The 27396-nt window shown below is 41.3% G+C and overlaps 1 protein-coding gene across 5 annotated transcripts in view; it reads left to right on the top strand.

Annotated features, from left to right (window-relative positions):
• TPD52 (tumor protein D52) overlaps positions 1-27396 on the top strand; it is a 108561-nt gene that overhangs the window by 70752 nt on the left and 10413 nt on the right. For 3 of the 5 annotated variants that reach the window (XM_019453338.2, XM_019453334.2, XM_019453337.2), the window contains exons 2-5: positions 15590-15705; positions 20449-20597; positions 22331-22432; positions 23524-23550. In XM_019453338.2, coding sequence (XP_019308883.1) covers positions 15590-15705; positions 20449-20597; positions 22331-22432; positions 23524-23550 — 394 coding nt within the window. The remainder of the gene's footprint in view (positions 1-15589; positions 15706-20448; positions 20598-22330; positions 22433-23523; positions 23551-27396) is intronic. The other 2 variants (XM_019453335.2, XM_019453336.2) reach the window with 1 other exon arrangement.

Here is a 27396-nt window from a genome sequence, read left to right as displayed (position 1 = left end):
CCAAAGTTAAATGTGCTGTCATTAAACCTGGACACAACTTGAGGTTTGCTTGGTTTGCTTGGCTTTAAAATTATTAGGATAAAGATGTACCACGGCATTGCTGTGTTGAAACTAAGTTAACAAATCTGTGGTAGATTTCATGCAGCGCTAGATGGCTCATTAAATATTTAGAATATATTTATTTATATGTAAAGTAGGAACTTTGACTTTAAAGGTCATACTATTTATATGAACATTCGAGTTCTTCTGATCACAGTGAGTTCATTTAGGTGATAAGTAACAAAAAAGGGAGAATCTGAAGGTCTTTGCTTGTGGTCATCTGTATCTAAATTATGAGGATGCACCCTGATTTTGTCTTTGTTAAGATGAGGCTTAAGACTACATTTCAGGTCCTGTTAGTGGCTGTCCTGGATTTTGTTCCGGAATACTGAGAGCAACATACAGAAATACCTAGGCAAGAGATTTTTTTTTTTTTTTTTTTTTTTTTTTAAGAATTCACTCTTGTTGTACCTTTGGAAGCAGTCACTCCTTGACATGTGCCCGTATGACATTGATTTGAAAGCCAGGTACCGGCAGGGAGAATCTTAGTTTATCAGCCCAAGGCTGGACGCAGCCCTACCACACCGTCCAGGTCACTTCTCTCATTTTGCAGCTAAAGTTTAGACATCACTGAACGACCTTTTCTGTAAAACTAACTCGCCAGAGAAGTGAGCAGATTTTCCTAGAAAGTTAATTTTTTTCCTTATTAATGAAGACAACGTCATACTTTGCCCTTTGTAAGCCTAAGAAGTGGGTAGTTGAGAACGAAGTGGTAAAGGGTACAGCAGGAAACCTAGTTGTAAGTATTTTGAGTTGTATAGTTGCTAACAGCAGAGCACGTGCTGAAACGACATTCCTCTGTTGGTTGCAGCCATGGCCACCTGTGGGGTGTAGTTTGGATTTCCAGGAAGGGAAATGTTGAAGATAATAGGTTAACGCTGGTTTCTGGAAGTGGGAGACTGGGAGGCAGCTGTTCGACGTCTGCCGGGGGTGTCAGATTGCCGGGAAGCCCTCTCCCCCGCTCCGAAAGTTTCCCCTACCCCTGTGGCCAACCTTGGACCTTTGCAATATAGGAGATCCTAGCCCCTAAAAGGATGGCATCGTCCATCCTAACTTCTAAATCCTACTACAGAAAATGCTTCAAGAGCAGAACAGAGTAGGAAGTTCAAGCTCGATGACAGAATAAAGCCCAAGCGACAGAGGGCTATGGGGAGTCAGGGCTGTAGTTACGTGACTTCAAGTAGATCTTGGCGATCGGTATGCATGGGTTTGAGATTCCTGGGAGGATTTACCCGGCATGTTTTAGTTCTTTTCTCTCCTGGCATCTTTTACCTCCTTTCACTTTCCCCAGTTGCAGTAATTGCTGCCTTTGGATATTTGCTGTTAAAAATAAAGCAGTTAGGAACACTGAATATGTGTCTCGGCAAATTTCAAACAATTGTCTTCCCAATTCTTAATCGCCGTCTATAGGAGTCTGGGCTCATGATATTAAAAACAAAATTATATATGAAAAGAAAAGACAAGTGAACAACAAAAACTAAAAACAAACTCATGTACCCACTAGTGCTCAAGTTTAGTAGTTTTCTTTAATTGGAAAAAAGGAGGGGGAGAAAGCATTAAAACAAACAGAAACCACCCTAAGCAGTCATTTAGTAAGAACATGGTGATTCTAAAATAACCACGTAAAAGAGGATCTAGAACAGTAATCAGTAGTCTCTGTGCCCTGGACCCCTCAGGGCACAAGAAGCCTGCAAATCTGTTTGAACATCAAGCATGAGGCATAGATGGAAAGAATACTATGTCTTGGGTGCATTTGTACTCTTTGTATTTCTATGCAGGAGCTTTTAGGAAAGATACATTATAAATACATTTAAAAGTTCACGTGGCTTTTGGTCACTCTGCATTTTCCTTTCTTTCTTCCTTTCTTTCTTTCTTTCTTTCTTTCTTTCTTCTTTCTTTCTTTCTTTCTTTCTTTCTGTTTCTTTTTTGAGAGAGAGAAAGTGCCAGTGGGGGACTGGCAGAGAGAGAGGGTGAGAGAGAAAATCCCAAGCAGGTTCCATGCTGTGTGTGCAGAGCCCGACGTGGGGCTCCACCTCCTGAACCCTGAGATCATGACCTGAGCTGAAACCAAGAGTGGGACGCTTAACTGACTGCGCCCCCCAGGCACCTCATACTGTGCATTTTCTTAATCAGCAAACAAGTAGTGCACAAAAGGGACTGATGGTAAAAGGAATCCTACTCAGAAAGGTTGGGAACGCTGATCTGAAAAACATATTCTTTGATATTTATCCAAGCCATGATGGGGCAAGTGAGAAAGTAATGAGATTTCATCTATGGGCAGAATGTTCCTAAGAAGCAGTCTGGGTGGGGGATAGGATGAGGGCCGGTGGCTGGAACAAAGAGAGAGAGGTCTTTTATTAGGGATGTTTAAACTCTGATACAACCAACCCACATTCAGAACATTTTATACTTCTTGACCCACAAACCTTGTAAATACAAATATCAATAACTAAAGCAGAACTCTGTGAAAACAGAACTTTACTGTTTGTGATATCCTCTAATATTTTATACTATTCCATTTCTTATTTTTAAAATATTCATTTGGTACTGCTAAATGGATTTCACAGCCCATGGTTTGAAAAGCTGATGTGTAATTTTCAGAATCTGGATCTAAGTTCCACTAGGGATGTTAGCCTCTTTGGATCACTGTTCTTCCCTAGCACCTGAAATAGTCCTTGACTTCTGTGGCTCAACAAATATTTGATGAATGAATGAGTGAGTGAGTGAGTGAGTGAGTGAATCAAATGAAACTGTCAGGAACTAGTTCACACTCTAGCTCATTTTCCAGATGTGAACATTGAGGCCAAGAGAGGTGTTGGGACCCACATTGGGACTCACACTCATCCCTCAGTCCTCAAGCCAGTGTTTTTGTTGTTTCTTTTTTGTTTGTTGTTGTTTTATCACACCATCTTGGCCTCTTTGGTGACATATTATAGAACAGGTTAATCATTCAAGGTGTGTAGGGGCACCTGGGTGGCTCAGTCGGTTAAGCATCTGACTCTTGATTTTGGCTCAGGTCATGATCTCAAGGTTCATGAGTTTGAACCCCGCATTGGGCAATTTGATGACAGTGCAGAGCCTGCTTAGATTCTCTCTTTCCCTCTCTCTTTGTCTCTCCCCTGCTTGCACAGTATCTCTATCTCAAAAAAGAGAATTAAGAGAATTAAGGGGCACCTAGGTGGCTCAGTCATTTAAGCATCCAACTTCGGCTCAGGTCATGATCTCGTGGTTCCTGAGTTCAAGGCCCACGATGGGCTCTGTGCTGACAGCTCAGAGCCTGGAGCCTGCTTCGGATTCTCTGTCTCCGTCTCTCTCTGCTCCTCCTCCACTCGCACTCTCTCTCTCTCAAAAGTAAATAAACATTAAAAAAGAAAAGAAAAAAAAAATCATTTAAAGTGTAGTCTTTCCTGCCACCACAGGCCTTACCATGGGGGTATTTTGTTGATTATTTATGTGCTGCGTGGACTTGTACATTCCATTCTGTCTTTGCACTTGCTGGTCAGCACAGCCATCTCTCAGCCTGCGTCCTTTGTTGCATTTTCAGTGAATACCTACAGAGATAATTTCCCATGTGCTATTTATGTAGAGTCATTCTTCCTCTTAAAAATTTCCTAATGTACAGAATGATGCAGCCCTGTTGTAGAAGACATCTGTGGTTATTTCTAGTGAGTTCGGGAAATAGGATCAGGAGCCATTGAAAAATCTGAGCTTTTGGTTACATCGCTGTCGATTGAACCTGTAAAAACACTGAAAAAACATCAGATTCCTTAGCTCAGAGTCCTTTTCATTCTGTTTCGTTACCTTTTTGGTTTCTACTTGTATCATCTTTTAGGGAAAAGGTTATTGTTACTTCTTGAGAGTTTTTCAAAATTAATTGTGACGGTCTTAAATGGCAAATACTATATGATTTACAAAATAAAAATGAGAGCACAGTTGAAGTTTCGGAGAACTTCCTTGTTCCTACAGAGGAAATTTAAGAATGAAAGTGACTTCCTCCCTGGGGATCCCCAAATCTCTCCATGGCTGACTTTTGTGGAGTGCCCTGGTTACTCATGTTACACTTGATTGGGATTGAGAGGTCAGATGGTTCTCAAGTAATCCACTGAAGATCCACCCCCTGCCTTTTTTTTTTTTTTTTTTTTTTTAGATGAAAGAGATTCAGAGGTCAGTTTAGGAATTTCTGGAGGAGGAGGGTAAAGCATTTGAAAATACTGATGTGTTCTACCTTTGTGATCTTTCCTTCCTCCTCTGTTCTTTCTGTGAAGTTTTGGGAGGGTGACCTTTTTGAGTAGGAAGTTGGCCGCTGATCAGGGCCCTGCTTTCAGAGGTGAGTCTTGGGAGCATCTGGGCGCCAGCTCTCTTTTCCTTCTTGGCCTTTGAACTGCCCACCCCCCTCCCCCTTCTCTTCAGTTAAGGTTCTGGGTCTTACCCCAAGTGCAGTGGGTCAGGTTTCCTAAGCCTTTTGTTCCTTGCTGCCTTGATGACAAGTACTCGACTCATTTTTCTCTCCTACTCTGTTGTACTGTTATCACCACGGGCAAATATGGGAGAATTATAGCCTTAGAAATAGGAAGTTTTCATGGCTTGTGCTACTGAATCTCTTTTCTTCTGAAGAAAATCTGTGTCAAATAGCAGGAGTCAGGTACTCCCTTGCCGTAAGTCACTGGTTTTCAACCTGGGGCAGTTTTGCCTCCTGCAGGCATCTGGCCACAACTAGAGCCAATTTTGAGATGATTTTGGTTGTTACAACTGCATGTGGCTGTGGGGAGGGACTGCCACTGACATCCAGTGGGTAGATGCCTGCATGCCACGTGGATGACGCATAGGACGACCCTGCCACAAAGAATTGTCCTGCTCAAAATGCCCCTTGTGCCGCCATTGAGAAGCCCTGTTAAGTAGATCCTTTGTTTTTAGGGTCTCCTAAAAGAGAGAAAGGGTCTTGCTTGTTTAGCGTCTCACTTCATTGTGGGGACCTCCACATATTCCTCCCACCTCCGCTGGGATTTTGTTCCATTTGGAAACCAAGAAGGCCCAGAGAGTGGTACCCCCAAGCTCAGACTTTTAAGAGGAAAAATACGTTTACCTTGTGATTTTTTTTTCTTTTTGGATATTACCACTAAAGGCATTTCAAACTGTATGTTGTATCTCTTTTTGTATCTCTGGGTTAAAAAAAAAAGAACACATATTTCCTTTTGCTTGTGCTTAAGTAAAACAAACTTAGGGACTTAAGTTTCTTTCTTTCTTTCTTTCTTTCTTTCTTTCTTTCTTTCTTTCTTTCTTTCTTTCGACGTCATAATGGAAAGTATGTATTTTAAATATTTCTACAAACAGATATTTGGGTCCAAAAAATGTAGTGCAATCATGCTGAAAAGCAGACCAAATATCTAATATTATAAACTTTAAAAGAGACAAGGAATAGTATTTGTACCCTATTTAAACAGAATTGCAAAAATATGTGGACCGAACACCCAAGGAAGCGAGGTTATCGCAGCGTGAGGTGGCGATGCTGGGGCGGGACCTGCCTCAGCCTGGGAAGGCCCGAGTTGCTGTTTCAGACTGTTACCTGGAAAGGACCAGGGAATGGAGAAGGGAAGGTTGGTCTGCCTCTGAGCTTCTCCGTGAAGTTTAATCTCTTACTTCCCTTTGCCCATGCTTGGACAACAGCTCTGTAAAATACTACACTTTTAAAAGGCCAAATTCCCTACCTTGTCTTGAACGATTTTGACACTCACTTGCCAGAAGGCAGTGTTAGGCCAAATGGGTTCTCATGGTTCCTTCCAGTTCCTAAGTGCTATAGCTTAATTTTTTTTTTTTTTAATGTATAGTTTATTTTGAGAGAGAGAGAGAGAGAGCGAGAGAGAGAGAGCACATGTGCAAGTTAGGGAGGGGCACAGGGAAAGAGATTTAAGTTTCCTATTCCTACCCTGGTCCTAAAGCCATGGTTGCCTCTGAAGATTGTGTAAGAGAGGTATATACAGTTTTATTTCCTAGAGAAGCTTCTAGGGCTCCATTATACTCTAACAACTTCTCTCTTGAGTAGGCGGTGTTAACTAAATAGCACATTATCTTAGACTCCTCCTCTGCAGCTTTTCCCCTCCTAACTGAATATCTTGGGAGCAGCTGACATCATATCCCTCCTCCTGTAATACCACTCGTGTCCCACGTGTATAGCCGCGGTGTGTGTGGCTGTGAATGTGCTTTGTAACATGAAGGTATATGACCTGCTCCAAATGTAACAGTCTTTGTATAGATTATATATGAGACAGAAGTTGTGTTTTTCTTTAGAAAAATGACATCTTATGTCTGTTTCTGGTTTTTATTTATTTAAAAAAATTAATTTTTTTGTGTTTTCAATAGAAAACCTCTGTAGGTGAAGGCACTGAAATAAGAATGAGATACAAAATAAAAAGCTCAAGACAGAAGGTAGACAGTGAAGGGAGACTGAGTTCTTCCCTAACTCAACTGTGTACCTTCCTGTAATTAATGTATTCCAAGAGTACTACTGAGCATCTGTGTACCAGATGCGATGCTGGGCTAAAGATGTAGGATTGTAACACAGTGCTGAGGTCAAATGTTGCTCAGCCCCGAAGCCTGTGTTCTAAGTACAGTAGACATTGCATACAGAGTGTTCTACCCAGAGCAGGGCATGGGCACAGGGTCCAAAGAAAGCCTCCAAGAACAGGAGACTCTTAAAACTGATTTATTGAAATGAATGGGACTTGGAAATAAGGAGGGGGTTTCCAGAAGAGAAAATAACAGGTGCAGAGACATAAGAAAAAGAGAGCATGATTTGGAAAGAGATGGTGGAGGTTGTGGTAGAACATTGTGAATGTTGTTAATGCCACTGAGTTGTATGCTTAAAAATGGGTTAGGATGGCAGGTTTTATGTTGTATATTCTACCACAAAAAAATTAAATGGGCAAAAGTGTATGGAAGGCAGTTTATTTTACTTTTTGAGTTAATGCATTACTTACAATAAAAAGCATGTCTTTGTAGGAACCGCAGGTTGGAAGATGCAGTGACTGTGTTGGGCAGGAGATGGAGTTTGTGGGCTCCCGATTGTCAAGAGCATTGAGCTTTACTAGGAAGTGGGAAACCCTAGAAGGATTTAATGCAAGGGAATACTATGGTCAGAGTCATACTTTACTTTAGAAGCTCACTCTGGTGGCAGGGTGGTGAATGGATTGGAGGGACAGACACCATCAGGGACCTTTAGGGGCAAGATTCTGAGCAAGAAATCATGAGAGATTGAATCAAGGCAGGAGCAGTGGGTTCAGAGGGGAGGCATGAAGTAGATGCCTGGTGGGGGGAGTGAGACAAAGCCATATCTCAGAGGTAAGAAGAAAAATCCCAGGAGGGCAGATGGGGAGGCGTCACAGGAGGGAAGATTCCAGACCAAGGTTCAGTGCATGCCTTGGAGGTATCAAATAACATGACGATTGACAGCTGTCATTTTGAGGATGCAGAGGCGAGGCAGACACAGGTGGAAGGGGGCTGAAGAGACACGGGAAATGAGGGGACCCTGTGAGCCATGCTTCATGGAAGAGGAGAGAACACATGTAATACATGTAGCACATGGAAAAGTGGGGCAATAGCACGTCCTTACCGAACATCTAATATGTGCCCACTCTCAGTGTTCATCATCCTTTAAACTGTTCTTCCAGAAGCCTGGAGAGCTAGGTAGTAGTGCATGTTTTTAATATTCATTTGTTTGTTTATTGTAAAGTTTATTTATTTTGAGAGAGAGAGTGCGGGGGAGGGGCAGAGAGAGGGAGAGACAGAATCCAAAGCAGGCTCTGTGCTGTCAGCGAGGAGGCCAACACAGGGCTCGAACTCATGAACGGTGAGATCACGACCTGAGCCGAGATCAAGAGTTGGATGCTTAATTGACTGAGCTACCCAGGCACCCCATGTGTTGTTTTTAAAAGAGGTAATGGGTTTTTTTTTTTGGGGGGGGGGGGCTCAGTCTCCTAGGGCTGCCGTAACAAAGTGCCCCAAATTGAGTGACTTAAACAACAGAAATGTGTTCTGTCTCAGCTCTGGTGGCTAGAAATCCAAAATGAAGGCGTCAGCAGGGCCATGCACCTTCTGTAGGGAAACCCTTCCTTGCCTCATCCTAGCTTCTGCTGGTTGCGGGCATTCCTTGACTTGCAGTTGTATCCCTCCAGTCCTCTTCCATGGCACATGGAGCTGTCTCTGCGTCTCTGTGTGCTCCGTACGTTTCCATGATGTTTTTTCTGGGTTTCTGTGTCTAAATTTCCTTCTTATAAGGACACCAGTCATTGGATTAGGGCCCACCCTAATTCACTGTGATCTCATCTTGACTATATTTGCTGAAACCTGTTTCCAAATAACACATTTGCAGGTGCAGGGTCTTAGGAAATGGAATGTATCCGTTTGGGGGACACAAGTCAACCTACAGCCCATCTAATTTCAAAGTTCATGCTTATCTTCTTCTACTCTTTAGAAAAAAAATCCCTGCCCCTAGTTTCCTCATCTTATTCAATAAAGTATTTTGATGAAATGATCCAAAGTTTTTTTTCAGATCTGAAATTATGTGAAAATGGCTAAAAAGTTTTCAACTGACCGTCATAGAAACTCTTGAGGGGAAGCAGTTGGTCTTAATTGGGTAAAAGGTCAAAGCTGAACTGCAGGGAGGAGAGAACCACTGCGGTGGGTGCTCCGCTGTGGGGTAGGTTGGGATGCATCCATAGCACCCGAGCAGAAAGGTACTCACCCAACCCTTCATCATGGCTTAATTTTAATTGTAGGTTCAAAGTTTGTATTTAAAAAAAGGCCTTGCTTCCTTTCGTGGTTGAAATTTTGGGGAGTATGTGTCGAAGAGGTGGATATGCATCGGAAAGTAAGGAGAAACTTCATTTGAATCAATGTTTAACCAGGAAATCTGTTCAAATAAAGCATTAATAACATTTGCTCTGTTCTTGGTGCTTTTAGTATCGAGATGGAAAGATAAGGGTGTGACATCAGGGCTTTATAGTCTGGAACTAGAAACATGGTCAAGACTGGAATCTTTTTCCATTCTTCCTGTTCTTCCCTACCATGCGAGCACATCACACACATTTCCACTGAAGCTAAAGACCCGAGAGCTTCGTTTTCCTCAAATTACTAATGAGTTTTCAGGAATCTGGAGTGTTGCATTTCATCTCTTCTAAGAAACCGCAAATTCTAGGATGTACTGTTAATAGTATTTGTTCATTGGGGCGCCTGGGTGGCTCAGTCAGTTCAACGTCTGACTTTGGCTCAGGTCATGATCACATGGTTCATGAGTTTGAGCCCCGTGTTGGGGTCTCTGCTGTGCACACGCTGCTTGGGATCCTCTGTCCCCCTGTCTTTCTCTGTCCCTCTCCCCGCTTCTTTAAAAAATAAACATTTAAAAAAATAGTATTTGTTCATTAAAGGGAAACATTGCTGCAAGTTAAAAGACGAAAAGGCAATGCTTTAATTTTACTTAAACATGTTATGCTTATTAACACTGTTTTTTATTTAATCAGACATATATGTTGACTGTAACACTCCTGTGCATAGTAGTTAAGTAAACCAAGTTTCGGTTTTCCTGAAACATCTTCACATGCAGTAACTTACCAGAATTGCTTTTCAACTGGGAATAATCCGTGTCTTGCTTTATTTTCCTCACACAGGATGTCTGTGATGCAGACTTTCTTAAAAGAGAGGCCTGCAATTTTCTAAGTACCTGGCACCCATTTTGCAAATTTTGGAGCATATTTACAGGTGATAAACAACTTTGCCACAAGGACTGCCTAACTGGCTGGCTGTCAGTGCACTTCAAGTCCAAAGTTGTAAATGTAAAAGAAACAGTTGTGTCTTAGGATTGATGGGGCATCATCTTCCTGGTCTCTGTTCATCTTCCTTGTCACTCCCTTGGCAGTGGGCCTCTCACCTGGGCACCCAACAGTTTGCCTGTCAGTGGGCTGCAGGCTCTCCCTGCTACCTAACTCTCCAGGGGGGTGCCGGGGGGAGACGGGTGGGCTGTTTGCACAACGAGAGGAATTGAGGAAGTGGCTAATGTAGAAACACCAGATAGAACAAATTATCTCCGATTTTTGGTCATGTGGGCTCAGTGATGGTATCTGTGACTTTCAGCCTGGGATCCACATACGTTCGTGACCCTCAGTGAAGTGGAAGTCCCTGTGGAGAAGGCCCTGGCCGGGGTGCCTGGGTGGCTCAGTCGGTTAACTGTCCGACTTTGGCTCAGGTCATGATCTTGTGGTTCTTGGGTTTGAGCCCCGTGTAGGGCTCTGTGCTGACAGCTTGGAGCCTGGAGCTTGCTTCAAATTCTGTGTCTCCCTCTCTCTGCCCCTCCCCCTTCGCCACTCACACTCCATCTCTCTCAAAAATAGACACACATTAAAAAAAAAAAATTAAAAAATGAAGGACCTGGCCCTCTGCTTCCAGCATGCCCTTCGTCCCTTCTGTCACCTGCTCTCTATCCTCCCCGCTGGTTGGAGTTTCCTTAAGAAAAAGTGTAGGTGAGGGGTGCCTGGGTGATGCAGTCGATATTAAGCATCTGACTTCAGCTCAGGTCATGATTTCACGGTTAGTGAGTTCGAGCCCCACATCAGGTTCTGCATTGACAATGCAGAGCCTGCTTCGTATCTCCTGTCTCCCTCTCTCTCTGCCTCTCCCCAGCTTGCTCTCTCTCTCTCCCTCTCTCTCCCTCTCTCTCTCTCTCTCTCTCTCTCTCTCAAAAATAAATAAATAAATAAATAAGTGTAGGCAAAGGAGCAAGAGTTGAGAGTCAGAAAAACCTGCATTTTAATCTCACCTGTGATTCTGGGCAAATTACTAACCGCAGAGGGCCTCAGTTTCGTAGTGTGAATAAAAAGTACTCCTTTCATCACATGTTGGTTGTAAGATGCTTTTTCAAAAAGGAGGTAACATGAATCTCCCTGGTTGTATATTAGACCTCAATAAATATTAATCATATTTTGTCCCTCTTTACCATCTTTTAAAAACAGTTTTCCATCAGATTCTGAGGAAGGAACATTAAAATGAATGATTAAATAAGATTTTTTTGCATTACGGTTTTAAGTAACCTGTATGTTAAAATTTTGCCATTTCCCAACTTGCGTTGTGAATGAGAAGTTATTTTTTTCTCCCCAAAGGCAGACTCTGCCTCTACAATATATATTGCACTCTTACTTAACATATGGGAAATTGGATAATATATAGAGAAACTTCTGAGGTGCCAGGTTTGGAGAAACTTACATTTGGAACCAGAGATTGCTTTTGATCTAGTCTGCCAGGCTCTTTTCCTTCATACAGTCTTAATCATTGTTGTTTCTAGAGATCTTACAAGTCAGATCTTCAGCCCCTACTCTTCATGTGTACTTTGGACATCAGTGACTTTAAGCATATGCTTAAAAAATTTTTTTTAATTATTTTTTTGAGAGAGAGAGAATGAACAGGGGAGGGATAGGAGGAGGGGCAGAGAGAGAGGGAGACACAGAATCTGAAGCAGGCTCCAGGCTCTGAGCTGTCAGCACAGAGTCTGAAGCGGGGCTCAAACCCACAAACCATGAGCTCATGACCTGAGCTGAAGTTAGACGCTTAAACAACTGAGCCACCCAGGCACTCCTAAGCATGTATTTTCAAATCAAACCCTCTAGGTTCAAATCATAACTCCATGTATTCAGGTATGTTACCACAGGCAAGTTGCTTAACCTCCATAAGCTTCGGTTTTGTCATCTGTAAATGGTAATCCGCACATCACAGAAGTGTTGTACTTCTATTTGGACCACTTAGTTCAGATTTGGATATACATAGAATGAAATGCACTCTATGGGGGTGTGGTTGTGGCTTATTAATAATTTTCCTAAGTCATGACTGTACTGTTTTGCCAGTGATTTTGATATCTATGTTCTTCATTTTTCATTTTTCTCCGCTGAGTTGACTATCCCAAAACAAACCTCACTTTTTTTTTTTTAATGTTTATTTATTTTTGAGAGAGAGAGAGAGAGAGACAGAGTACAAGCAAGGGAGGGACAGAGAGAGGGAGACACAGAATCTGAAGCAGGCTCCAGGCTCTGGGCTGTCAGCACAGAGCCGGATGCGGGGCTCAAACTTACGAGCTGTGAGATGGTGACCTGTGCAGAAGCCAGAAGTTTTAACCCACTGAGCCACCCAGGCGCCCCCAAACCTCGCCTTTAAATTTTAAGGTTGATAATTTGCTGCCACCTAGAGGCTGATATGGAAAAAGCAGAACATGTAATTACTAAATAGATTGGGAATATAAAATCTCAAAGGTCATCTTGGAGGCCTTGAGGCCAACTGTGGACAACTCTATGACCCCCTTTTCTGAGATATTTAATTTCCCTGGTAGCCTAACTAAATGCTCGAATCGTATCAGAATCCCTCTAGATTCTTTTTGGAATTGGGCAGCTGTGCATAAACCACTGTTAGTACTTACATATTAAATTTTTCTTCTTAAGCAGATTTGCAAACTAGTATTTATTAAAAAGCATGAAAGAGGCTTTGTGTTTTAAGGCATGGTTTAGAGCCAGGGTGGTTTTTTTTTTTTTTTTTTGAGTCTTGTTCTAGTTGGAGATTTGAGAAGTCTGAGCAAAAACATTAAAAATAAAGAATGTTTACAATTAACTTTGTTACGGTTCGTACTGTATTGCCTTATATGATTGTTACCATGTAGCCCTCTTCTGTCTTCAGTCTCCTACTCTTCGTCACATAATATGGTACAGGGGATAAATTTGCAAGCACACATGGACCCTCTTCAGTGATTTCTGACCGTACACGCCTTACCCACAGTTGGATTTGGCTGGAGTTGGCGTGTGAGGGTTCCAATGACAGACGGCAGGGGGTGGGCCCAGTAAGGCCTGTGTGCTAAAGTACCAGGTTGAATTTTGTCTTGAAAACAGCAGGGAACCACTAACGGACTGTAAGCTGGAAAGGGGGACATGGTCAGGTTTCTATCACAGGAATGTTACTTGGGCAGTCCGAAGACATTTTAGAGGGGGCCTGTAGAAGCAGTTACTCATTGAGCTTTTCCGTCTACGGGCTGTACCTGTCACATATTGTCTGTGCATTAGAAGACTTACTCATTCTCTGTTTGCAACTCTGATTTTCGGTTTTTTGAATTGTTTTATTTGTAGTTTATGCCCTAAGCAGTTCTGTAAACACCGTTCCGGTGGGCACTGTTTTGGTACTGTTGTGCTAATGATTATTGCTGTTATAATTATTAAGTACCGTTAGCGGTTGATATGCAGCGGACCCTGCAACAGGTGTCTTTGTACCTTGTACACGATGTCCATACGTGCCGTGTCATTGATCCACATACTTCTCTTAGCTTTGCCATGGCGCTGGCTGCTTGTTGAACAGCGTGGTTATTCTCACCCCTTCCTTTTCCGCCTGCCTGTGAAGTCTGTCATCTGCTGCCTGGCATCTTGCTTTGGGCTGGATGCCACATTGCTGCTATGGCTGAACTAGCGCGTCTCAGAAATGGACGTGGGGGTGGTGTGGAACCGTGATTGCTTTAATCCCCAGTGGCAGAAAGAGGCGAAGAGCAGGAGGAGGAGGAGACCTTTCTCTGGTTCCCTATGCAAAAACTCTGTTGCCAGAGGAGACTAAGAAAACCCAAACCTCTGTGACTAGGGTAAAACAAGTGAGGCCAGCGGCCCCCTGCCTTAGCTGTAAAATTCAAGAGGGCACCAAAATGCCCTGTGATCAAGACAGATAATGTTAATGCAATATTCAAAAAAATTAAAATGAAATGAAGATGAACAAAATACTAACCTTTAAAATTTTTTTTAACATTTATTTATTCTTGAGAGACAGAGAGAGACAGAGCATGAGCATGGAGGGGCAGAGAGAGAGGGAGACACAGAATCTGAAGCAGGCTCCAGGTTCTGAGCTGCCAGCACAGAGCCTGATGCAGGGCTCGAACTCACAAACTGCGAGATCATGACCTGAGCTGAAGTCAGATGCCTAACCAACTGAGCCACCCAGGTGCCCCCCAACCTTTTAAATAAAGACAAGATCAGGGGGTACCTGGGTGGCTCAGTCGGTTAAGCATCTGACTCTTGGTTCAGCTCAGGTCATGATCCAGTGATTTGTGGGTTCAAGCCCTGTGTCAGGCTGTGTGCTGACAATGTGAAGCCTGCTTGGGATTCTCTCTCTCTCCCTGCCCCCATTTCTCTTTGCCTCTCCCCCTCTCTCCCTCTCCCTCCCACCCCAGAATAAATAATAAACTTAAAAAAAAGTTAAATGAAGACAAGATCAGAGGTGGCTCAGTCAGTTAAGTGTCTGACTTTTGATTTCTGCTCAGGTCATGATCTCACGGCTCGTCGATTAGAGCCCCACGCTGGGCTCTGTGCAAACAGTGGAGCCTGCTTGGGATTCTGTCTCCCTTTCTCTCTGCCCCTCCCCCCTCAAAATAAATAAATAAACTTTTAAAAAATGTTAAAAAAAAAAAAAAGACAAGATGAGAAACAGTGCTGTGCAAAGCCATTTTGGAGCCTTGAGGTGGAAGGAAAAATCAGCAATACTGAGCCTACTTAAAATTTTGATATTTTGTGCATCATAGATTCTTTGAATTAACTTTGATATTTGAAAAATATTGCATGAAAATATTAAAATTATTTATATTGAGTTTTTTGGTGCCACCTTAAATTTTGCACCCGAAGTTTGGGGGCCTCGCTGACCTAACCCTAGCGTTGGGCATGGTTGGCTGGCAGAGAGATGGAAGGGTTGCTGAGGGTCAGATGCCTTCTTGGCCACTTGAGAAATACCAGATTCTTCCTGAAGGGACCACTGTGGTCGGCCCTCTTCCAGAGGAGTGAGTGTGGCCGTGTTGGTCTTAAATAACTTGGAAAGCTTTTATGTGAGTGTTGGTCATTTCTGCATACGTTAGGACTTTTTAAAGGTTATCTGGATGATATATATATATATATATATATTTTTAAAAGCTACAGGAAGGTGTTTCCTACCTCCACTAACAATGGAAAGAAATGTAATAAATTATTTTATTTTTTCTGGAATAAAATTTTTGTAGGCATTGAGTTTGTTCAGTTCATGACTGAGGTTAAGTTGCTGGATTTGATTAGCAGAGGAAATTAGAGACATTTACAAACCTCTTTCCTTGTTAGTGTAAATTAGTCTGATTTACTAGTTTAACATTTAAAGCCTTGGCAAGATCCCATTCTTGGCCTCTCAACTCTTCTCCTTTGCAGTAACTATATTGTGGAAACTAACAGAATCTGAGCGAATGCTGTATTTTTTAAATTCGTATTTTGGCAGAGTGCAATTTGGCGGTTTTTAGTGGTAGCTCAGACTTTCTTTTGTCCTGTACAGGGAGAGCCAGGTCATTTGAAGGTATAGAAAGTTGATGTGTGGATCCGGTCTAATTGGTTTTATTCTCACTGGGGCGGTAAAGAAGCCTAAGGGAGAATTTTACACAGCCTTCATACCTTACAGACCCTTTTTTTAAATCCCCAACAAGGTCTGCTGAGAACAGACCCAGTACCCGAGGAAGGGGAAGATGTTGCAGCCACGATCAGTGCCACAGAGACCCTATCAGAGGAGGAGCAACAAGAACTAAGAAGAGAACTTGCAAAGGTAAAGAAGCATTCCTTTCGGAACTTCCTGTTTTGCCCTTACAGTGTCATTTGTGTTTCTAAAGCACCAGGTAACAACGCGTCATTGGTTCCAGGGGAGAGAAAGCAACATGCATTTACTTTTCCTAGAGGTCTTGAGTGGGGGAGAAGAAATACAAGAGCATGATATCAGTTTGTTTTTATAGGAAAAAGGGTCTATAATGGGTGAAGGGAGTCTGAGAAGTAGAGTGTGATGGAGGAAATGGATGAGAGGAGGAATAGTGGATACCGTCTCAGGGGCTGATACCCTTGGCTTTGCCCCTCCATCAGTGACTCTAGTCTTTCCTTTGCTGTGTTGTGGACATAGGCACTTTGAGCCCTCTTTCCTTCCCTCCCTTTCTCTCTCTTTTTCTTAAAATTAACCACTTGAAAGTGTACAATTCAGTGGCATTTAGCACATTCACATTGTTGTACAGCTATCACCTCTGTGTAGTTCCAGAACAATTTTATCACTCCCAGGGGAGACGCATACTCATTAAACTGGCGTCCTCAATCTCTCCTCCCTCATCCCCTGGCAACAATAGTCAGCTTTATGTCTTGTCTGTATGGATTTACTGATTCTGGATATTTTATTTAAATGGAATCATATAATATGTTACTTTGTGTATGTTTTTTAGGTTCACTTAGCGTAATGTTTTTTGAGGTTCATTCTTGTTGTAGCACATATTGGTACTTTACTATTTTTTATGGTTGAATAATATTCCATTTTACGTGTCTTCCACATTTTGTTTCTCTCTTTGTATGTTGATGGACATTTGTGTGGTTTCCACATTTTTATAATTGTAGGCACTGAGCTGGGAACATTTGTATAAAAGTACTTGTTTGAATACCTGTTTTTAGTTCCTTTGGAGCTTTATCTAGAAGTGGGATTGCTGCATCAGATGATAATTCCACGTTTAACTTTTTTGGGGAACTGCCGAACTACTCATAGCAGGGGCACCATTTTACATCCCAATCAGCTATTTCTCTACATCTTTGCCAATATTTGTTATTTTCTGTCTTTCTGAGTGTAAAGTGGTATCTCATTGTGCTTTTGATTTGTATTTCCCTAATGACTAATGATACTGAGCATTCGTGAGCTTATTAGCCACTTGTACACCTTCTTTGGAGAAATATCTATTCAAATTCTTTGCCCAGTTTTCTTTTAATTGTCTGTTTTGTTGTTGAGATATTGAGCTCTTTATATATTCTGGATATTAGACCCTTACCAGATATATTTTCTCCTGTATGTTTTTTCACTTTCTTCACAGTGTCTTGATGCTCATAAGGTTTAAATTTTGGTGGAATCTGAAGCGACTGGGTGGTTCAGTCGGTTAAGCGTCCGGCTTCGGCTCAGGTCATGATCTTGTGGTTAATGAATTCGAGCCCTGCATCGGGCTCTGTGCTGACGGCTCTGAGCCTGGAGCCTGCTTCAGATTCTATATCTCCCTCTTTCTCTCTGCCCCTCCCCTGCTCACTCTCTCTCAAAAATAAACATTAAAAAAATTTAAATTTTGATATAATTTTTCTTTAGTTGCTTTTGCTCTTGGTGTTATATCTAAGAACCGTTTTGAAAGTTCAGATCATGAAGATTTATCCCTATGTTTTTTTCTCAGACTTTTAGCTCTTATATTTAAGCCTTTGATCTATTTCTTTTTTTTTTTTTAATTTTTTAACATTTATTCATTTTTGAGAGACAAAGTGTGATCAGGCAATGGGCAGAAAGAGAGGGAGACACATAATCTGAAACAGGCTCCAGGCTCTGAGCTGTCAGCACAGAGCCCAACACAGGGCTCAAACTCACGGACCACAAGATCATGACCTGAGCTGAAGTCAGATGCTTAACTGACTAAGCCACCCAGGTGCCCCAACAAATGATAGTTTTCGTTTGGAAAGGTTTTACATCAGAGTCACTGCCTGAGATCGTTGTAGACATTTAAATAAAATAGGGATCAAAAAAATCCTCTCTCATTTTTTGGGTTCATTTTAGAGATATAATTTGCATGCCATCAAATTCTACCTCTTTGGTTTATGTGTATTCACAAGGTTGTACAGTTATCACCACTATCTAATTCAAAACATTTCATCACCCAAAAAAGACACCCTGTTCTATTAGCAGTCACTCCCAGCCTACCCTTTGTCTCCAACTCTTGGCAACCACTGGTCTACTTTCTATTTTTATAGATTTGCCCCAGTCTAGGCATTGCATACAAGTGGGGTCAGACAATGTGTGGTCTTTTGGGACTGGCTTCCCTCACGTAGTATTTTTTCAAGGTTCATCCATGTTGTAAGACATATTAGTACGCCATTCCTTTTCCTGGCTAAATAATATTCCATTTTATAGCTATCTGCCATGTTTTGGTTATCCATTCTTCAGTTGTTGGAGATTTAGGTTGTTTTCACTTTTTGCCTGTTAAGAATAATGCCACTGTGAATACTTGTGTACAGGTGTTTTGTGCAGTTGTATGCTTTCAGTTTTCCTTCTATATACCTAGGAGTGGGATTCCTGGGTCCTATGATAACTCTTCTGTTCAGCTTTTTGAGGAACCACCAGAGTGTTTTACTGCCAAACTGCACCATTATCTTCTCCTTAGTAATATATGAGGTCTCCAATTTCTCTACATCCTTGCCAACCAACACTTGTTATCTTTTTTATTATAGTCATCCTAGTGGGGGTGAAGTAGGATCTCATTTGAATTTCTCACTAATGAATGGTATTGAGCATTTTCTCATATGATTATTGGTTTTTTATATATTTTCTTTGGTGAAATGTCTATTTAAAGCCTTTGTCCATTTTTAATTAGATTATTCGTCCTTATTATTGAGTTGTGTGTTCTGTGTTATGGATACTAGATCCTTATCAGATATATTCTTTGTGCTTTAAGGGTCATTCTTTTATATATATGTATTTTTCCATTTTGAAATATGTATATTTTATATACATAGTATGTAATGCATAATATATATGTTGAATTAAGGAATTGTAGCCGTGATGTGTTGAGCCAGGCATGTTGGTAGCACAATCTAACCAACAAAGGTAGGGAATACACTGGGTCATGTATTGTTCAGTAAGATTTATAGTGGTCTTTCTTGCCAGCTGTCATTAGGGGAAGTGAAAACTTCAGACAAGTGTCGGGGTAGAGTATGTATCTTTTAAGTCAGTTCTTTGGAGCATCTGAAGATTCGGAGCTGGGATAGAGAAGGAGGTATTGGAAAGCTAATAGTGTGCAATGAGAACCAGTAAACTGAGAAGTAGAAGCTGAAAACCTGGGTTGAAATTCTGGTTCCTGCGTTATTAGTTTGATGACCTAGGGCAAATTATTTAATTTACTTGATTTTGAACCTCGTTCATTCATTGTTGCCTTTTTCTTTCCATATTCCACTTACAAATGACTTCTAAAACTGGCGCAGAATGAGAAGCACAGAGGATTACCTTTGTTCTGGACCTATCTTCTAATAATGCCATCTTCAGAACTATGTTTTGTTTGTTTTGGTAGCCACATCACATTTGATTTATCCTTCTCTCCTTTTGTCGAGTACTGTTTTTCTTCACTTTGTGTTCTTTAAAGATTTAATCAGCAGTGAAAACAGTTTAATAGCGCTACATGTTGTTTTTTAAAGTCCATGCTGTCTTTGAAATCATAGAAGTGTGAGGTCAAGGCTGAGAATATGGTTTTGCAACAAGCCAAGAGAAGCATCTTTCTAAGGGGTTGAATATTAATGACTATCTCACTTTTTCAGCTTCCTGGGACAAAAAGTCTCTCCCACATGAGGTCTGTTTCTTTCTGTGGGTCTGCCTCTTTCCCTCTGTTTTTCTGGCTCAGCTTGTTGGCCTACTCTATAAGTCTTTTACTGTCCTTCTTAGCTTCTGCATAGAGTTTTTGGCCTCATCAAGTATATTTAGGCTTCCATTTCTCATAATCTCACTGTGCCCTACCTGTACTTCAGGGCTTCTTTATCTAAGTCTTCCCAGCTTCTTCTCCCAATGTTATCTCAGTTTCTCAAGCTGGATTTCTGAATGAGAGAGACTGGAGTATCTCTTTTTACATCAGGCACATCACTCACTGATTGGTGGCCACTTGATGGGTTGGCTGTCCTTGGTTAGGGGCCCACCTCTAACTGCCCAGTTAAGGCTGGTCAGTCAGTGTCAAGGGGTCCACACAGGACTTCTGTGGGGCTCTCCGGGGGAGATAGTTTGATTTGTTTATGTCTGTGGCTTTGGCAGGCCCTGGGACTGACATTTCCAGATAAAGTCACATGAAATATATGGGAAGGTTGGCTTTCAGTTTGGCTTGGCTATGCACGTTTTGGTGGAGAGTAGAGATAGGTTTCATTTGGTACACAAATAGGAGTTTTGGGGGCTTTCTACTAGAACTGGCAAGCCGGAAATGCAGACCAGAGGTCAGAAGAGTGGATGTTAGAATAATTTGAATATCTTCTGTGTGGAGGTTCGAGCCCTAAGCTTCCATGACATAGTTGAGTAAAGACGTACAGAGAGAGGAAAAGGCTGAGGACAATTCAAGATAGAAATATAAGGAAGAGAAGAGAAGCTCTACGGGAGAGATCGGCACGTAACCAGTTTACTTATTAACAACATGCTGTATGTGGTTTTTAAAGAGATCAATGAATCAAAAAATGTTTTTAAATTTCTCCAGAATTTTTAGTATAATTTTGCACTAATAATATTAACTTTGCTATATTTTTACCCCATCTCCCTTCCTCATAGGTAGAAGAAGAAATCCAGACTCTGTCTCAAGTGTTAGCAGCAAAAGAGAAGCATCTAGCAGAGATCAAACGGAAACTTGGGATCAATTCACTACAGGAACTAAAACAGAACATTGCCAAAGGCTGGCAGGATGTGACAGCAACATCTGCGTATGTCCCCTTGATCATACATTTTTCTAGAGAATGTAAAGGACACTTTTGCTCCTTTTGTCTGGGTAGGGGAACAGAAAGGGGCTGAGGGATGCTTCTGCGACTCTTCTTTATACTACACAGGGCACTTCCCCCTGCCCAGTTCTCAAGTGTACCTGAGTCTTCTCTAACTTTGGTCTTTCAGACTGTTCTAGGGGATAGAAAGAAAACCAGCCTCGTAGGTGAGTTGAAGAACTAACGTTTACGTTCCAAAAATGTTATATATTGACTTGCCAGAAATGCACCTATGTCACTTAGTCCTCAGAATAACCAAATAGGGTGGATGGTGAGATAGCCCGAGAGAAGGAAACGGATCAGATAAGTTTTGAGGTCACAAAACTCAAAATGTAGGGGCAGCATTTGAATTCAGATTTGACCAAGTACAGAGCCAGTCTTCTTTTTACTTCCTCATAAGACTCTTGGCTCATCGTCTCTGATATGTGCTGGTGGCAGAGGCCCATCCCTTAATCTTCTTGTCTTTTTGATCACATACATTTTGATACGGCCTTGATCATGATGCAGTTTTGTTTCCTAGCGTAAGGAGGAGCCAGCTTCTGGTAACAGATTCTGAAGTATGTTCTATAAAATTTTTTTTATAAGTTTACTTAGTTATTTTTGAGAGCACATGTGCATGAGTGCGGGGCAGAAAGAGAAGGAGGGAGAAAGTCCCAAGCAGGCTTCATGTTATCAGCACAGAGCCCGATGCGGGGCTCGAACTCATAAACCAGGAGATTGTGACCTGAGTGGAGATCAAGAGTTGGACGCTTAACGGACTGAGTCACCCAGGCGCACCTGAAGTCTGTGTTCATCCATGCGCTGAGCTGGTTACCAGCAGCAGTGAGGCTGACTGCATCTTGACATGACAACACTAGGACACTAGGGTGTCTACCCCCTTTGGTCCACTTCCGACCCATATAAGTCCATATAAGATTCTTTGTGAATCACCATAAACTTTTTATTTTTAGTATTTTTTCTTGATGGGATAAGTAAAAATGCCTGAGCATCCCTGTCAATAACAGGAGGATCTTAACCTCTTTGTAGCTACCATATTAATTTAGTTTTGTTTGTCCTTCATTAATCCCTCGGTAGATGGGAAGAGGAAGGTGGTAAATGATAGCTTTATGCTATAGCAAATATCATACTTGAGTCATTTTAAGTATTCCGTCGAGAGTCCACAAGTCCTTATGTGGTAGCTCTGCAGATATGCAAAATTAAAAAAATTCTTTACGGCCATATAACTTACTTGGATAAAAAGTACCCAGGGACCTTACCTTGCTTCTGGTCCCTTTTTAGGGAATAAAGTTATAAAAGGCATGTGAGGAATTTGATTTCATTTTTGTTTGGCTTTAGTGGAAAAGAATAAGAGGTATAATTTCAGCCTCTGGCTCATTTTCAGCTTTTCTCTATGACTATTTTTACCCCTTACCCTGATTTCCTTGGCCCCGCCTTTATAGGCGTCTGTTTGGCTGTCCTAGGGCACTGCCGAAGATTGAGCCTGCATGATGGTTAACGATAAAACGATGTGATGATGTTGTCCTGGTGGTTATGAAGGATTTGGGATGTTCTAAAAACAATTTTTTTTTAAAAAGGTTTTTGAGAGCTCTCCAAGAGGTGGTGATCATTCTTTAAATTATTGCTATTAGAAAAGGTTAGCTTACCTTTTCTTTACTCTGTTCTTTTATAATTTAATATAGATACAAAAAGACCTCTGAAACCTTATCTCAAGCTGGACAGAAGGCATCCGCTGCTTTCTCATCTGTTGGATCGGTCATCACCAAAAAGCTGGAAGATGTAAAGTATGTCCTCATTTCTCCTTGCTCATTAAGTAGCTGAGGCAAATTAAAATATGTTGTGGTTGCATGTATTTCCTGACTTTGTGGATAATGCTGGATTCTCCTGTCTTCAAGTGAGGGAGGCCTCTCCAGGACCTGAAATATTGCCTCAGTTATTTTAGGCGTAGCCTTCTGGCTCTTAGGCATAGCGTTCAAAATAATCATCTTGCGAGTACTTTTAAGGTTGTTGGAAAATTCTGGTTGTGCATTTTTGTCCTTTTAGTCCTTCCTGATCATGCAGGGTAAGTATGTCTCTTGTGGTTGCAAGTTTGTGGTTGTGGGCCGAGCCTGTGGTCCTCCTGGCGACAGGTCCGGGAGTGCTGCCTGCACGCGTGGACCGAGACCGGCTTCAGTTCTGCGTGGTACACTGTTATACCGTGGTGCGATTACCACATGCTCATCCGTGTACTGGTTTGTACTAATGTGTAAGCTCTCTCTACATTCGTGCTTAGGCCCACATCTTGATATTGAGCTTTGCTTTTTGTTTTGCATTTATATTTCAGATGAGTCTGCAGAATTTTCCTGGCAGTTTTAATAAAACCACTTCACAGTGCTTTTGTGCATCCTCCCTGCTCCCCCCCCGCCCCGCCCCCGCCATGTTGATTCAAATAGCACTGAAAGTGACAAACATGGTTTAAATTTGCTGTGCTTCTGTTGGCATGAAAGTGTTTTTGTTTTACTAACAAAACCCTCAGATTGCATGACTTTGTGTTTTTCATTTGTGGGGAATGTAGCTTTTACAACCAGAATTTTGTTGGTTGAATAAGTTTCGCAACCAATGTATATTTATTACGTACCCCAAAATCCAAATGACTTCTTGTATTTGGACCATCATCATTCTAAGCATCTGTGTAATAAACATAGCTTACTGGCTTTCTTTTGACAATTTATGTACATCTCTGAGGTGCTCTCATGTCTTTCTATGCCAGCTTGATTGTCTAGACCTTTAGAGTCCAGTTTAAGCCTTACACGACTTTTAAAAAGTAGGTTATTCCATTGTTTTAGATTTACCAGAACCTGCTTTCTTTTTTAATGCTTACTGTGGCTTCTTACAGAATGCAAGCCTTTTCACATTCCTTTAGGTAAGGACAGCTTGAACCATCCCTGCAGCTGTAGCCGGTGTCTAAGACAAGTGTGCTTAATTAGACTTTATTATGCCACGTTGGATGGTTGTGTTCGTCCACTGCATACTTTTCTTGCGTTTGGAATATCTTTTTCCTTAGTGCATACCTATTTTTAAGGGAGGGTTTTTGTATACCGTGGGTAACGGATAAATTAAAAGAAGAATAATTGGACACTGTGGTTCAGGGATATGGAAATGATTTTGACATTTCTTACTTTTTTGTTGGTGGTGGTGGTCAAAAGAAGCAGCTCAACCATGGCATACAGAATTCCTCCCTTTTAATGTCTGACTTTGTTTGTTTTTGATGCTTTAATTTCTTTGGTGCTTTTGTAAGGATGTTGGAATTCTCCTTCATGTGGGTCCCATTATGCTTCTGTAATAGAGTGCACATGTACTGCCTCATGATGTCAGTCTTCCGTCTTCTACAGGTTACTCTGATCACTTTTTTTTTTTTCATTGTGGTAAAGTAGACATAAAATATACCCATTACTCTGCACTTTCCAGTATTTGTTTTACTAGCTTATAGTTTTTACTATTTTTTATATTTCTTTACACTATACTCTTTGCATATGCAGGTAAGGAAATTTCATGGTTGCAAAAGGAAAAATAGCCTATTAGGCTAAAAAAAAACCAAACAAACAATCAACCACACACACATTAAAAAGATGTCAGCCCAAACCATGTCTTATAGACGGAATCTTTGTGATGCTGAGCAAACCTCTTCTCTGTCTCCCATACAGACTGTTTATCCAATGAATAGAGAAAACTAAGTTGGAGAAAGGTCTTTAGAGTGTAAGCAGGAAAGACAACATGGTCTGCTGCTTCCATTTCTGTTCTTCTAGTGCGAATTATGTTCTCAGTCACTTGCTGTAGTCTAGCTGTTTGTCTGCTTAAGTAAGGAAACTTAAACTTATCGCTGAGGCCTTTCTGGCCTAGTGACACTTGGCCCAGGAAGTCAGAGCCAACCATAGGGATAAGAAGATCAAGAAATAGGTGGTTTTGTATTTTTGGTATTCAATTAAAAATGGCCTCAGTGCTTTAGGCAGCTGTTAAGACCACTTTATCCACAGTCGTTTGAGTTGTGTGAATATGTATTCAGTCACAGGATCCACTCTGCTCCCGTTAGACTGCATTTTGTGGACAGGCCCACGGAATATAACCATACATCAGATATGGCTCTCATACTGAAAGACCTTACAATCTTTGAGTGGATGGAGTAGGGGAAGGGGGTTGGGACTAGGAATAAGTTAAGGTGGAAGAGCCCTGTTAACCCTGGATTATATAACAATGTTAGATGTGATAGAAATAAAAATATAAAAATATTTTTGTACGTGCTGTTGGGGAATGTTTCATCAGTACACGTCCCTGTTCTTTCTCTGTAGTTTTAAGATTAAGCAAATTCACATAAGATAGCTCAGTATGTGCTGTCTTATTAATTGACCAGGAACAGATTAGGTATTGACACTCTTTTCTAACTCCTTATACAGTCAACATTTTTATTTCATTTAAAAACTATAATTGAGATTACACTCTGCCATTTTTAGTCCTGTTTCTAATAATATATTGTGTATCCATACGTGGAAGTTTAAGTAAGACTTTTGATTAAAACCTGGAAATGAGAGATACAAGATTATTTTCTGAAAGCTAAATTTTATAAGTCTCACGGATTAAAAGTTGGCTAAAGTCACTTAAATTTCTCGGCCAAGAAGCCCTGATTGTGATCTGATTTCGTGTGTTCACATGTAAAAATATATGAGAACATATAAAATAGAAACACATAAAAACATACATAATAGAAAACCTGTATGAAGAAAAACCGCATCTTTTAGATCAGTGAGTCACGGTGGCAAAGACTGGCCCAAAAACTGTCCAAGGAGAGGAAGCTTGGAAAGTAGATTTTGAGGGTTTCAGTCCCAGCAGCAAGGCCTTTGCTCCCATGGAGACGATGTGAGAGGCCTCTTTTGCCAAGTGCTTGAAATAGTTGCTTAATCCTGTCAACCTCCCTTTGTTTTGAGTCCCTGTGTACCCAGCAAGCTTGTGGCAATGATTTCACTCTCGGACAGAATTGTGGTTGATTTGCTGACATGAATTGTTAGACCCTGCAACAGTTTTTAGGTCACATTGTCAATTAATCAATTGGTACTTGGGATTTAGATATGTTCCTTACACCCCAGGTGGGTGTGCAAGGAGGAGGAAGTGGAGGAGAAAAGAGAGAGATCGGTTTTTAGTCCCCTGAGAATTAGGTGTCTGTGACAGCTGGGTCGAGGGCCAGATGTGGGACATGGTAATGAGAACTATCGGGGGAAGCTCTTTAGGGACAGCCAGCCTTTCCCCTCAGGTGTTGTGTTCATATCCACCCATCTCATATTTGCTCATTGTCTATACATATGTGTTGAGCATTGATTCATGCCTTTAAGTTTTTGAGAGGAACTTTGGAATTTTTTTGAGAGAAACCCTTCTCATTTTCCTTGGTGCCAGTGTTAAACATCAATTTCAGTGTTACTAATAGTATAGTATAGTAATTCAGCAGCTTCATTAGTCAAGAATTTTGATATATTTAAGAGGAAGTGCTAATTAACTTTGCTTTTATTTCCAAAGGAAGTTTCTCCTGTTTACGTGTGTATTTCTTCATATAAATCTCTAGATATCCTTTTTTGTTTGTTTGGGACTCATTAAGGTTATTCCAGACCATTCTGTTCTGCTGAAAATTTTCACCCCTTAACGGGAACAGAAGTGATGTCTTCTCTTTCAGAGAGTACTTTTCGATTAGAATTTGAAAAGCTTTATTGAACTTTTCTACCTTTCATGCCCATATTTCCTGATTTTAGTTACAAGTTTTTGTTCATTCATGCTTTCATTCAGAAGTATTTATTGAACGCTAACCATGTGCCAGACCTTGGTCCAGACCGTGTGGTCCGAGTTACCAACTGAAATAACAACTGGGTGCAATGCAAACGTTTTAAAGACTGCAATGTAATATGAAATAAATGTTAATGTGTGTTTCTGTTAAAGTCATCTGTGGTAATAATAATGGTGAATAATTATGTCCCAGGCAAGGCTCTATATAGTCCCTCCGAAGTAAGTGCTGTTATTGTTTTGATTTTGCAGAGGAGGAAACTGAACCATAGAGAGGTTAAGTGACTCCCCCCAAGATCACACAGCTAAGTGGCTGAAGCCCAAGCTTTGAACCCAGACAGCACCCTGGTTCTGGAGCCTGTATTCTTCTCTGCATTGTTCTGCCTCCCCAGAGTGATCAAGGTTTAAGAATAGGCCCTTCCAGGCACTGGCCAGCAGTTACTTTGGCTTATCACTTACAGTCAAGAAATTATTGTGAGGGCACAATGGAAAAATAATACATAGATAGCTCTCAAAAGCGTGTCTGGCACCTAGTAAGCATTCAAACATGCTAACCATTAACTCTTTCTTTTTTTTCTCTGTGTAGTACCTACCACTTCCTTTCTTCTCTTTCCTCCCTTTATGTCTCCCCTCTTATTGTGATTGGGGATGAAAAGATCAAGGAACTGTGTAAGAAACCAGGAAAATTTAAAAAATCAATTCAGCTTTTTAAAAGAATGACTTTTTTTTTTTTTTAACACATATTTTTTTATCTTAGAGAGACAGAGAGAGAGCACAAGGGGAAAGGGCAGAGAGAGAAGGAGACGCAGAATCCGAAGCAGGCTCCAGGCTCTGAGCTGTTGGTACAGAGCCTGACATGCGGCTCAAACTCACAAAATGTGAGATCATGACCTGAGTCAAAGTCGGACGCTTAACTGACTGAGCCACCCAGGTGCCCCAAAAGAATAAC

The sequence above is a fragment of the Panthera pardus genome, unplaced genomic scaffold (genome assembly GCF_024362965.1).
Source record: "Panthera pardus isolate Hobbes unplaced genomic scaffold, ASM2436296v1 HiC_scaffold_7, whole genome shotgun sequence".
NCBI classification, from domain to species: domain Eukaryota; kingdom Metazoa; phylum Chordata; class Mammalia; order Carnivora; family Felidae; genus Panthera; species Panthera pardus.
The sequence above is the reverse complement of the archived record's forward strand: the minus strand, read 5'-3'. Positions and strand labels throughout refer to the sequence as shown.